Here is a 14,026-nt window from a genome sequence, read left to right as displayed (position 1 = left end):
CAGCTATATGAGAGATTGATCTACAAACATGGCGTCAAACTCGAAAAAGTCAAGCGCAGCCGTCGCACAAAGGTGTTGAAAATGGTAAATAGATTATTTCCTTGTGGTTAAAGTTCCAATTTATGAGCACCATATGAATATAGAGTAAAGATTTATTTATCTGAAAGTATGTGATTGTAAATAACTGAAGGCTATAATACATTATTTGAGGTAAGAAGAATCAATTGTGTTTTTTGTGATGGAGAGTATCAATACTATTATGATATCAGTATAATTTAATAGAAAAGGATGGAGGGTAATTTATTTCGAGATATATACGAACCGACATATAAAGCCCAGTTCCGTGCCACAATCATGCACATTACATTGTATTGTAATTTACAATGATGTGGTTGTGTTGTGTGGCTTCATACGGGTGAAGCCACAACAGAACAACCATGCACATTAATGTCGTGTTGTGTTGTGTTGCATCACATAACATACACTGACATGACTGAAGCCACAAACACGGGTGACTGGATTCGCGGGGGAGGGGGTGAGGGTGATGGTTTGGCATGTTTAGGGATAGGGTTAGAATATATAGGGTAAAGGGGGGGTGGGGGTTGGGTAGGGGTAGGGGTTAGCCCAGGTTGGACTCCTCCGTTGCATGCAACGCGACGGAGTCCAGGGTATAAAGGTCCCGTACCATTGCGAAATTTTTTCAAAAATCTGTTAAAATATTTCTACCTAAGTTGGGAGTGTGAACTTTTACTCACATGTTCCTTGTAGTTGGAACTCCAAGCCCGCGTTATTTAAAATTGTTGAATTGTCTCCTTTGGTGTTAATATTTTGTGAAAAGAAAATTGAAATTTACGTTTTCCATTCCCACGTCGTGCACTAACTTCCGTGTAAACACTTTCTTGCACTGATCACTGGCGGCGCCATCAACTTGCCTCAACCACTCACTAAGCAGATGGATAATGTATATTTGGTTTGCGGTAACACCATGTGTGTATCTACTTGCCAGGTAGAAATGTTCTTATGGAACTGTCTTGCTTTATTCTACTGCCGTGGAGTAGATAATCGGAGGTTCGAGAGACTTCTCAGTTCTGAAAAGAACTGTCCTGTTTTTAACTATTACCAGGTGGATAATAGTCAGCGAGCAATTTACACAAAGCGCAGTACATAGTATACCGAGCATAGACGTCTTGTGCCAAAACTCCATGTGCTGGAAGCGTATCTTTTTCCCAGGACAGATGAGGCCGTTAAATTGGCGCATGCTAAGTGGCCTCATCTGTCCTAGGAACAAAATATACGTGCGCAGGAAAGCGCCCTCTGTTGTCCGTCTATATGACAAGAAGAAGCCATGTGAAAAAGCAAGATGGCGGCAGACGGCTTTGCTGCTTATAAATATTTTTTAAGAAAAAAACTCACTTTGTAACCGAAATTCAACCTGAAACTTTAAAGAACTCTATTTGAGGTGAAGTGCTTTCCAGTTTTATGCCTCCTGGATTTTAAATGTGTATTGGAGGAGTTGAAGGCGATTTGATGGCACCTACCCAGTTGACGGCGAATAGCGGCAAGACAACGCGCTGCACTCTAAAGCCATGCGCACTTGGGCTCACACTATCAATTGGTATATGATGATCAACATTGCCAGTGCAGAACTTCGACATATTTTCAGAAATAATTTCTTCCATGGATATATTTGTTAGCTGTAAACTCGTTGAAAATATAGTTAGGGACACTATGAATATATGAACGGAATTTCAACTTCTCAAATCAGGTAAAAAATAAAGAAAATTGTAGTCAAATTTGTGTTCGCATTGTAAAGAACCTTTATACCCAGGACGTCGGTGCAGTGGCACTGACTGACGTCCTACCAGGGCTAGGGTAGGGGTAGTGTTAGGGTTAGGATTGACAATTGTGGGTGGTGGAAGGTTGGGGTTGGGTTAGGGTAAAAAACCTTCCCACTCGCCCTTTCACCTTGGATGAACCCAACCACTTACTGTGTTGGTGCGCCTTACAAGCGACCACTAAAGTGTTCTCTCTCTCTCTTTTCTGCAATTATTTATGTATTTTGAGCTCCTATTGTGTTCAATTTTATATCTGTGGATAGAGCTTTGTACCAGGAATCTACTGGACTCTTTTGGTGCTGTTTCCTGATTCTACATTTGAGTTTTTAATGAAAACATTTCGCTGAGTTTTCTTATTAATTTGGATTTCAACAATGTTTTGCCATCTACATGTACATGGACTCTTCATTCACCTCTGTTTATTGAACCTGCCCATGGTAATCCCGGATTATCTTCTAGTGTGACTGTTTATTGCATTGTGCTAGTTTTGGCACCTTGCTTGTGGAACAGTGAAGCCATTCATCCTCCTGTTGACCTTCTTCCTGTTTGGTCTCACACCTTGTGATGATTCCTTACTGGACAACTCATTAATTGGGCCTTCTGCAGGCACTTATTGGAACTACTGTACATGTGCATTGGTACAAATGAACATTATGGAAAACAACCTTCCAACCTTCAACAACATGTTACTTCGTCTACTCATATCGCTGGACATACATTGGATTTACTGATTTCTAATGTCACTGATGATTTAATTTCTTCGGTTTTAACTCATCATGATCTTCCTTCTGACCATGCTGCTGTGAAGTGTCTGATTAATATTGCTCGCCCTCCAGCATCAACTAAGACATTACTTACTCGCAAACTTCGTTCAATTGATATGCCTTCTTTTAAATCTGATATTTGTAACTCTTCTTTGATGACGGATCCTGCCATCGATTTAGATGAACTTGTTTTGCAATACGATTCTGTTCTTAAGGATATTCTAGATAATCATGCTCCTGAAGTTCTAAAAACTGTAATACTACGCCCTCATGCTCCATGGTATAGCGATACTTTACGTGCAGCCAAGCAAGTGAAACGTCGTCGTGAGCGAAAGTGGATAAAATCTGGCCTTGCTGTGCATCATGAGTTGTATAAAAAGAACAGTGTATTATATACAGAGACCTTGTAAACAATAGTAAATCTAATTATCATCGCCATCAAGTATCCGAGTGCAACCAACGAAGTCTGTTCCGTGTTATTGACAATATTTTGATAATCCTGTTGATCTTGCCAACAATTTCGCTAGTTTCTTCGAAGACAAAATTAAGAAACTGTATGGCAGATTTGATAATAATCATCCTTCACCCATCTCCATTGACATTCATGATCAATGTACTTCGTCATTTGCCACTTTTCGTGTAGTCACTTCTGATGAAGTGATGAAGATGATCAAATCTTGTTCGATTACCTCCTGCAAGCTGGACCCTCTGCCATTATCTGTTTTTAAGGAGTGTTATTCTGAATTGCTGCCAGTCTTCTCAGAGATTATTAATTTATCTTTGTCTTTTGGTCATTTCCCTGATCATCTTAAGGAGGCTTGCATCCTGCCACTTCTGAAAAAGCAACATTTGGACCCAGAGTGTTTGTCAAATTATCGTCCTATCTCTAACTTGAGATTCATCTCCAAATTGATTGAGCGTGCTGTTGTTAGTCAACTTCATGACTATCTCCATGAAAATAACCTCCATGCTAAAATGCAGTCTGCTTATCGTCCTTTCCACAGTACTGAGACTGCTCTTGTTCGTGTGCAGGACGAAATCTTACGTGCACTGGACAACCATAAGGAAGCAATCCTCGTGCTGTTAGATTTTTCAGCTGCATTTGACACTATCAACCATGAGCATCTCATCCAACGTTTATCTTCACGCTATGGAATTACTGGAACTGCCCTTAACTGGTTCTCTTCTTATCTGAACAACAGAACCCAGCATGTTCTCATCAACAATGTTAAATCAGATCACCATCATCTCTGGTGTGGTGTTCCACAAGGTTTTGTAGCTGGGCCACTTGAATTGATATTGTTCAGTGCACCCTTGCAAGACCTCATTGCTGCCCATGGTATTTCTAGTGTTGCTTACGCTGACGACACCCAGCTTTACATTACATTTGATCCAGCTGATCGCGCTTCTGCCATTGCAAAGTTGAAGTGTGCATTCAAGATGTCAAATCTTTGGGCGTTGTCAAATAAACTTGCTTTGAATGACTCAAAAACTGAGATTTTATTTTTGAGATCTCGTTTCGCAAAAAAGATTTCTCCGCCAACAGTACAAATTGCCCAGTCTGTCATTGAACCATCTGAATTTGCCCGTAACCTCGGTGTTATTATGGATTCATTATTGTGCATGAGTTGATAATGTTTGCAAAGGAGCTCTCATGGCTATTAGGGAAATATCACAAATTCGCCGCTACCTGGATGAAGCAACTACTCTTCGTCTTGTTCATGCCTTTGTCACTACTAGACTTGATTCCTGCAATTCACTTCTGTATGGACTTCCCGATAAAGATCTTGCTAAAATTCAACATGTACAGAACACTGCTGCTCGCCTCGTTTCTTGTCTGCCTCGTTCTCACCATATTACACCTGTACTAACGCAATTGCATTGGCTCCCAGTTAAGTTTCGAACAGTTTACAAAATTCTTCTGTTAACTTTCAAGGCTCAAACATGTCAATCTCCTAGCAACCTGACATTGTACACTTTCAAAATTTTAAGGCTAATTCTTGAGCAACGACATTGTTCGTCTGTCATCATATCACATCAGGAATATAGGTAAGATTCGCAAGTACTTGGACAAAAGTGCCACTGAAAAGGTCATTCACGCATTTGTTACTTCTCGTCTTGACAACGGCAATGCTCTTCTCCACAGTCTTCCTAACAACCAGATTTCCCGACGTCAACGGCTCCAAAATACTGCTGCCCGCATTGTGACATTGTCTAGAAAATCCTGTTCTATCACCCCCATTCTGAAACAACTACACTGGCTCCATATCTCTCAACGAATCATCTTCAAGCTGATGCTCATTGTCCACAAAGCTCTAAATGGCAAGGCTCCCCACTATATTTCTGAACTGCTTCAAGTTTACACTCCATCAAGGAATCTTCGATCAAGTTCCATGCTTCTCCTCATTGAACCCAAGTCTCGACACTCATGGGGTGACAGGTCTTTTTCTTCAGCCGCGCCACGCATCTGGAACTCTCTACCACTTAATCTTCGATCTTGTGTTTGTACCGTAAAATTCAAGTCTCTTCTCAAAACTTATCTTATGTCACAGGTTTTCAATGACTAATTTTGTTACAAGTGTCTGTTTTTCTTTGTGTTGTGTTTTGTTTTTGTTTTGTTTTTGGTTTTACTGCGCCTTGAACACCCAGCAGGGTGGATATGTGCGCATTACAAGTCTTATTATTATTATTATTATTATTATTATTAGGAAGCATTGTCTAGAGACAACATCAGAGAATCAAACACCTTCACCCGCCATACAGGTGGCGCTACCCAGGCCATACTCCATACACAAGTATTTTGACAAGGGAGTTATTTCACCTGCACCTTCACCACTAATCTCATTTACTTTAGTACCTTGCAATGTTTGTTTCTATGTATCTACATGTAGGTAAACAAAAACTTCTTTGATGAAGAGGTGTTTCTATGGAAACAGATCCAAAGTCAGCATCCAAAAGCTGAATACTCACCAAGAGGACGCCACTGCAATCTTTCAAGTCACTTAAAAACTGAATACTGTCCTAGAGGCTGTCACTGCAATCTCCAAATCACTCAAAAGCTTCCTGTCCAAGAGGACCCCACTGCAATCTTCCATTCACTCCATTTTTATATGTATGATTTTACAGGGCATTGAGACACTAATAATAATAATAACCAATTCTTATATAGCGCATTTCACAATAACCGTATCAATGTGCTTTACATTAGTGCCCTAGTCATAGGGCCAATAACATCCCTTTTAATGTTTCTCAGCTCCCTTGGGAGTATACAACCTGTGCAGTAGTTTATATCGCTTCAAAGGCTTTTTCATTCACAATATTAACCTCTACCGTCGCAGGTACCCATTTATACCCCTGGGTGAAGAGAAGCAATTATAGTAAAGTATCTTGCTCAAGTACACAAGTGTCACGACCGGGATTCGAACCCACACTCCGGTGACTGCAAAAGAACTTGAATTTGATGCTCTTAACCACTCGGCCATGACACTATAGTATGGTTTTAACCACAGGGAGACTGCTTGTTTGAATAGGGAGAAACTGTGGATTAAGGTGTCTTCAGACATTCAGACCATTCAATCCACCAATGGTCTGAACATCCAAGAACAATCTTTTGTCTTTGCTGTGTTCTTTTCATCCACATCCAATAAGCCTGGCCTCATACTATTTACATGTACATTGCTAGTTACATTTTCTAACCCTCCTCTCTACATTGTTCATCCCTTGCTTTTTTCATATGTGCTTTCTCCCCCTCTCTCTCTTTTTATTTCGTTCCACTTTGAACATGTTGATTGCTTCTGTTACCACCAGTATGTGAACATATATATATCTTCTGTTGTTTTATCATTTTGTCTTCAAGATAGACTCTGAGCACTAGAGTGAAACATCATGCCATTTCCTATTCTTTGCAATAATAATTTAAATAACTCTTGTATCTACATTGTGCATTTATGTAGATCGTACAGTGTGTGTGTGTTATAAATATAAATCAAATGATGAATTGATTATTTTGTTCAAATACAATGTCGCTCATTGAATGCTTGCATGATATTATAGTGATGGCTTAGTAACTTTAATATGAAAAAATATTGCTAAAAAACACACTCCTGCTATCACTGTAAATACTTTTGTAGATACATTTCTGTACAACACTCTTTTTTAAATAACAAAATTGGTTATTTGAGTTTCACATTTAATATTTTGGTTTTCTTAAGTCTGTTGTGCAATATTTGGTCACACCTTTTGTGTTTTTCCTGCTATTGTTTAAAAAGGACTATTTAAAAAAAAAAAAAAAATCCTGGACAGGGGAAATGTTTACATGTCGTTCAATTTGGGTTTATCTCAACCATGTTAGCTTTCTTCGCTAGTACTGTAGTAGTATGAATGCTGTATGTAAATGCTAAGATTTCTCTACAATTATTGTCTGCTTACAATGTTTACATGTATGAGACACAATTTATAATGTCAGCTGGTAAAGTTTAACAATTTATAAGGTCTATTTTATTCTTTTATTTTTCAGATTGCACTTAGGAAAACGGATAGTTCACATAGGATAAAAATCATCTATTAAATGTAAGACTGATGGCAGATTGTCCCCCTCATGTGACTCCATTCTCCACTTACATTTGTATGTGAAGTGCGGTCATTCTTCCACAATGGATGGCTGTAACACTGAAGACATCCTCATAGAGGACGGGGAAGTGGCTAGAACCAGCATGCAGGAAAACAATTGTCATCCTAGAACAGAGTCTCCCCTGTCAACAGAGACTGCTGGATATGGTGATGGAGGGAGCAGTGTGGGACACAATGTCAAATCCAGTGATAGTGTGGAGACAATGTTAGAACCAAACTTAATGACTGAGGAAGGACAGTCATGCTGCACAGAGCTGGGACATAATTTGCAAGACTGTGTTGAACTTGAAAATATAAAGGATGAGGAACATAATATTGGGACTAGTGAAGGGCAGACATCTCTTGAAATTGTTGAAAGTAATCAGCATCTGTGCTCTACCAGTAATGCCCCAGCTATTGCTGACCACCAACGCCCTGGACATACAGGAATTGTCCCAAGTGGTGATTTCTGCAGAACAGTTGGACAAGACAAAGTTTGTCAGACAGAAAGAGAGCATGACAGGGTTAGGGGAAGTGTTGACAAGTTGAGTAACCCAACCCAAAAGTCAAATAAAAAAGACAAAGATGACCTGAACATTTCTCCTCCAAATCCAACAAATGCTTTGTCAAATGTTAGCAAGAGTCCATGTGCTGTGGAGATACAGACATTTTGTGAGATTCAGAGTTTTGCTGTTGCCTCTATCATGAAATCACAAATGCCAGATGCTACTCATCAGACCCAAACTGTTGAAATGCCACAGTTTTACTCGCCTTCTTCTGAGACCAACTCACTCCAAACAGGATGTACCATTGGAGTAGCACAAGACCAACCCCAAGGGGACATTCCTTCCATTAAAATATCTAATCCAATGTCAATTCCAGGCAGTGTTGATACTACGCAAGGAAATACAGTGTGTAGCAGTGTACTGCTGGAGGACTACAATGCAACTCAAAGCACAGACCTTTCTTATGAAATCAGAACAGATGAAGAATTAAAGGATAATCCAGAGTTTGAGGTGACAAACAGTGGGGAAGACAGAGAGAAACATGTAGCAGTACAGTATAAAGAAGAGAACTTGCAAGGCCCAACATCATCTCTTGGTGAAACAGTATCCCCAGCATCTAAGAAACAACTAAAGTCCGACTTACAAATCAAAGTTGGAAACTCACCAAAGGAGGAATCTTGCTCACCATGTGATTCAGCTTCGGATTTTGTACCTGTGATGGTTAAGCAAGAGCCAATGGATGTGCATGTAGACACCAGTGTTAGTCCAGGAACAAGAAGATTCAGTCCGGGTACAATCAGCACAAGTCCAAGTATGAGGAGGCTACGCCCAAGGAACTCTCCTAAACAGTTCACTGGTAAACCTGTTAACTTTGTTAATATGGAGGGAAAGCGCCTTGAGACTTTACTTCGCCCAAAAGCCAAAAGGAAAAGGAGCGCAAGCTTAGGAACAAAAGAACCCACGCAAAGTTCCCAGCAGGATGAGACGAGTCAAGCAGGTCCCCAAGAAGACTCTAATGGCAGCGTCAGCCCACAAGTTGGTAATGAAAATGACAGCTCAAAACTGAGGAAAGGTAAAAAAAATAGCCAACCTATGCTGGTCTTTCATCAGGTAATTCCGCCAAGACCAAGAGCTCCGATGCGGGAAGAGACACCTGAAAGCTCAAATGGTTTGATCAGTTCCATGCTTCGAAACATTGCTGAGCAGATACAGGAGCCAAGCACTGGAGAGCAGACTACAACTCAGCAGGATTCAGAACCAGACACAAGGGACATGCAGCACCAACAACCACTCCAACAAGTGCCTCCTAACAGTCACAGACCTCAAATGGCAGGTCAGATGCAACCAGGCCTGCGCCGCAGATCCCAATTAAGGTTCAGTGATTACAGCAATTGGTTTACTAGCCAAAACTACCTTTCAAGACAAGGTCCTAATAAGCAGGCAGATGAGTCTGGTTTTTCTGCATGGAAAAGGGCCAAGCGATCAGAGGAAACACTGTCTGATCAGCAACGACATCCCTCTTGGACCAACTGGCCAACCAACACTGAAGAAAGAATGGGTGGCAGCCATGGAATTCATTCCCTTGGAGGAGGCCTCGGACAGGTTGGAGGAAGTTCAGTACGTGAGTTATTGCAGAGAACTGAGCAGGGTTCTTCTGCAACAGCAATGAGCAGACTACCAGAGGCACTTCAAGGCAGTGCAAACAGAGTTGGTAGTGGTGTGGGTATTGTTCCAACAGCAACTGTGGCAGGTGTGGTTGGCTCATCCAATTACTCATTCAATCATGGTCAACAGAATATCCTTCGCCAATATCTGACAACTCATGTCGAGTTGCCGACATCGACTGGTCAGAGCATCAGCTCTACTATCCCAACATCTGTGATGAACAGTCAGCCTGTCATGACCACACATATTGGGGATCCTCCACCTGCCCGCCAGGTCAGGTCTTTCCGCTGGGCCCAGTCAACTAATCTCCACCAACCTGACCCTCACAATCTTGCCAGGAAGCGAGTCAGGCTGGTTTCTGATAAAAGTTGCCATAGTCCACCCACTGCCCTCGCTGATGATAGCAGCTGTAATCAGTCAGCAGAGCTGAGTAGCTCACATCGAGCTGGTCCATCTGTCAATCGTGAACAGCAAACATTCCCTCTCAATGAGCAGAGAGATATCAAACCAGACATCAAAACTCTTTCTGGATACAAGTATCCAAGCTCTGGCAGCACAAGACTGCCTGACTCTGGCCAAGGAAGCCTTGGTTCAGACTCATTAATCAGACACCTTCTGGTTCAAGGAACCTCTTCTACGAATAATGTCCCATGGGAGCAGAGAATACAGTCTTCAGTATCCAGCGATGAGCATCAGGTGCCTCATGTCTCCCATGATATGCAAGTTCCTGATGCCACATCTCAACAAGCAGGCAGCAGCTCAGGTACAGAGGAAGAGACCAAGACTAATATGCCAGTCAAGAGAGACTCTTTCACCAGAGTAGATCTTGATACAGGACAGACACAGACCACCAGCTATGCCTGTGAACATTGTGATGTCATCTTTAGCGATAGTGTCATGTATATCATGCACATGGGTTGCCATGGCAGGCGTAGTGCTTTTGAATGCAATCAGTGCGGTGCTGTTTTCAGGGATAAGTACGAGTTCACCATTCATTTTATACAGGGGGAGCACAGTCCTAAATAATACACAATGCACTAGAGTCTGTCAGTCCTCTTCCTATACAAAAAATGTCAGAGAAAGTAAAAAGATGTCTGCATCAGATGCCTGGCGTTTTAACTGACTGCCACTAAAATCCATGCCTTCATTTTTGTCATCTATCTCTTCAGATATTTTAATAATAATAATAATATCGAAGTCTTATATAGCGCACGTATCTACCAAACAAGGTACTCGAGGCGCTGAGTATATACAAACTTTCAGAAAGATAGGTTATTGCAGTGATGAATTCTGAGATCCAATTATGTAGCACCTTATAAGGGTTTACAAGATGCTACGGCGCATTAAGCAGCCACAACCAGGAACACCGGGGCGAACCCCTTCTCTTTTCGATAAGTGCACTGGGTTCTTTTACATGTGTTACACAACACAGGGGACCAACGGCTTTACGTCCCATCCGAAGGCAAAGCAATGGTTAAAGGAACACGTTGCCTTGGATCGGTCGAGTTGGTCTTTTAAAACCGTTTGTTATAAAATCGTTATGGTTAGAAAGATGTTGTAAAAGTAGAATACAATGATCTACACAAATATGCATTGAAATTGCGTGGTTTTCGTTTTACCTCGTCGACAAACACGGTCGGCCATTTATGGGAGTCAACCATAAATGGCCGACCGTGTTTGTTCGCGACGTAAAATGAAAACCGTGCAATTTTGAGTGATACTTGTGTGGATTATTATATTCTACTTTTAAAACATCTTTCTAACCATATGCATTTCATAACAAACGGTTTCAAATGCTTTTCATGGACCAACTCGTCCGATCCAAGGCAACGTGTTCCTTTAAGTGTCTTGCTCAAGGACACAGTGTCACGGCTGGGGATTCGAACCCACACTCTGCTGATCAGAAACACCAGAGTTTGAATTCGGTGCTCTTAACCGCTCGGCCATGACACTTCCACTTTTGACACAATAGCCAAAGTTTGTACATGTACATGTACAACCAATCATGGTGGTATTGTCATTGCGCCACCTGTGCAGATATCTGCTTAACGCCCAATGAATTGTACATGTACATGTACATGTACATTTTGCGTATCAAGAGCTGGTGACGATTATGTGTAGTTTTACCAAAAAAACATAATCCTTCAAAAGCATTTCTTTTGATAGGAACTTTCAATCCTGAGAAAACTCTAATAAACCCAATTCAAACCTTTAAACTTTTTTGCATTTAAAGACACTTAACACTATTGGTTATTGTCAAAGACCAGTCTTCTCACTTAGGGTATCACAACATATGCATAAAATAACAAACCTGTGAAAATTAAAACTCAATCGGTCATCGAAGATAATAATGAAAGAAAAAACACCCTCATCCCACGAAGTTGTGTGCTTTCAGATGCTTGGTTTCGAGACCTCAAATTCTAAATCTGAGGTCTCGAAATCAAATTCGTTGAAAATTACTTCTTTCTCGAAAACTTTGTCACTTCAGAGGGAGCCGTTTCTCACAATGTTTTATATTATAACACCCCTTACAAATATTCTGCCTTTTCATTGGTTTTGAGCGTGTCACATGGTTTGTCTTAGTTTTACTAGACAGCGGCCATGTGTTAGTGCATCGTTTGCCATGTGATAGTGCTAGACTATCACACGGCGTGCAGTACCCAGACGTCTTTTTGTCCACCTCCAACCATGCCAACCCAATCAGTTGTGCATCTGTGTATGTGAAACGCGCGTACAAACGTTACGTGTACGAGGATGATAAATAGTCTGTTGGGGTGTTATAAATCAAATGTTTACTGCTTTAACTCATGCTATGGTTAAAACTACGACTCCCTCTGTGATCCCCGGACGGTTCAATTTTCCCTGGGCTGCGCCTCGGGAAAATAGAACACTCTGGGGATCACTTCGGGAGTCGCAGTTTTAACCATAGCACTCGAAGCAGTCAATATTTGTATACTATCAACCTCTCCCCATGGCTTGTTACCAAGTAAGGTTTTATGCTAATTATTTTGAGTAATTACCAATAGTGTCCACTGCCTTTAAGTTATCCGAGAAAAATTAGATCAATGTAACTCTTACAGGCGTCTGGTGAGTGGATACATTTTATGTAAAGTGGGTGTGGCTTACAATGGCACAATCTGTGCTACATACATGTACAGTAGTTGCACAAATCATTTGGTTTTGACTACAATTATAATGTACATGTACATACATTTGTTCATGTACTGTACATCAATTAATTCAGAGGTTTTGTTTACCTTATTTTTGTATATAAGTTTCAATGCAAAAAGCGTAAAAATGCTTGAAATGTTTGTACACATTTTCCTCACTGGTCTACTGATTGGACATGAGTGATGTTGCAAATAGATGTACACAAGTACTGTATACATTGGCAAGAAGCACATAGCTCTGCTTTAAGGGCAACCAGTGGTTTTCAAATTGAGATTCTGCTTCAGTTATGTGTTTCCTAACAGTTCATTTTGAGTTGTGGATCTTTGTGTTTGTCTTGAAGAAAGATGATAAGTATGTTGCTTAAAGGGAAGGTACACGTTTGGTAATTACTCAAAACAAATATTAACTTAAAAACTGACTTGGTAACGAGCAGTGGAGAGCTGTTGGTAGTATAAAACATTGTGAGAAAGAGGTAATTTCTCACTAAAATAATAATAACTTCTGGATAGAAATCTTTTATTCCTATCTGAACACACACAAATTTGTCCAACAAGGGTGTTTTTTCTCTCATTATTTTCTCCTAACTTCGATGACCAATTTAGCTCAAATTTTCACAGACTTGTTATTTTGTGATTATGGTGGGATACACCAAGTGAGAAGACTGGTCTTTGACAATTACCAAATGTTAACTTCCCTCTAAAAGTGCTGCTTTAGTTATCGTTAATTTATGGATTCTTCATAGTAATTCCATATACATGTACATGTATAACTACATGTTTCAGTGAATTGAATACTAAAAGTGAAAAAGCCTGCACTTAGGCCTAATGTGTTCAAGGTTCATTTTCACAAATAGACAAGATTGATATTAACTTCAAATCTACCTTAATTGCTAAGCAAAGTGATGTCAGAATGTGAATTATTATGGTCAAACTGACAACTCATGTTGAGATGAATCTTAGTGGTTTATGAATTCTACCCCAGATCCTACGAACAAGTTATGGCTTAAGAGTAGGCCTACTGTTTTGTGTCTCCCCCCCCCCCCAATCAAAAAAATTATGTATTTTTTTACATGGTCCTGGCAACATCTACATGTACATAGTGATACTTTTTTCTTCTTTAATTGCATTTTGACCAATTGCAGCTACATGTAGTGTTGGGGGTAAATGAACGATAGTAGTACATTTACCTCATTTTTGTGTGTCCTATTAATACATATACAACTATTTAAAGAGATCGACCAATCATATTTTTTTAGTAAAGGTCTTAATTTGCCAAGCACTGGAATCAAATTATTGTAAACTATTTTTGAAAAGCGTGTAAAATATTATTGTAAGCAACACTTTTTGCATGTCAGACATCAAATTGAATTAATCTAAACCAGAAGTGACTTGAAAACATGTACAGAAAATCTTTTCTTTATAATGTTCTCGAAAAAGGCTAACAAATCAAACCAAAAAGTAAATAGAAATATTAATAC

At 40.2% G+C, this 14,026-nt stretch overlaps 1 protein-coding gene across 1 annotated transcript; it reads left to right on the top strand.

The window, feature by feature from the left end:
* The first annotated feature begins 21 nt into the window (after positions 1 to 21).
* LOC117295374 lies at positions 22 to 10,611 on the top strand. Its single transcript, XM_033777991.1, has 2 exons — positions 22 to 84; positions 7,116 to 10,611. Exon 2 carries the CDS (start codon positions 7,252 to 7,254, stop codon positions 10,402 to 10,404), a length of 3,153 nt encoding a protein of 1,050 aa, XP_033633882.1. The 5' UTR covers positions 22 to 84; positions 7,116 to 7,251; the 3' UTR covers positions 10,405 to 10,611.
* The last annotated feature ends 3,415 nt before the right edge of the window (positions 10,612 to 14,026 follow it).

Source organism: Asterias rubens, chromosome 10, assembly GCF_902459465.1.
Source record: "Asterias rubens chromosome 10, eAstRub1.3, whole genome shotgun sequence".
Lineage (NCBI taxonomy): Eukaryota > Metazoa > Echinodermata > Asteroidea > Forcipulatida > Asteriidae > Asterias > Asterias rubens.
Note: the sequence above shows the minus strand (reverse complement) of the source record. Positions and strands in the feature narration are given on the sequence as shown.

Coding starts and splice junctions, on each gene's coding strand:
- LOC117295374 (XM_033777991.1), top strand. CDS start 7,252: ATGGATGGCTGTAACACTGAAGACATCCTCATAGAGGACGGGGAAGTG.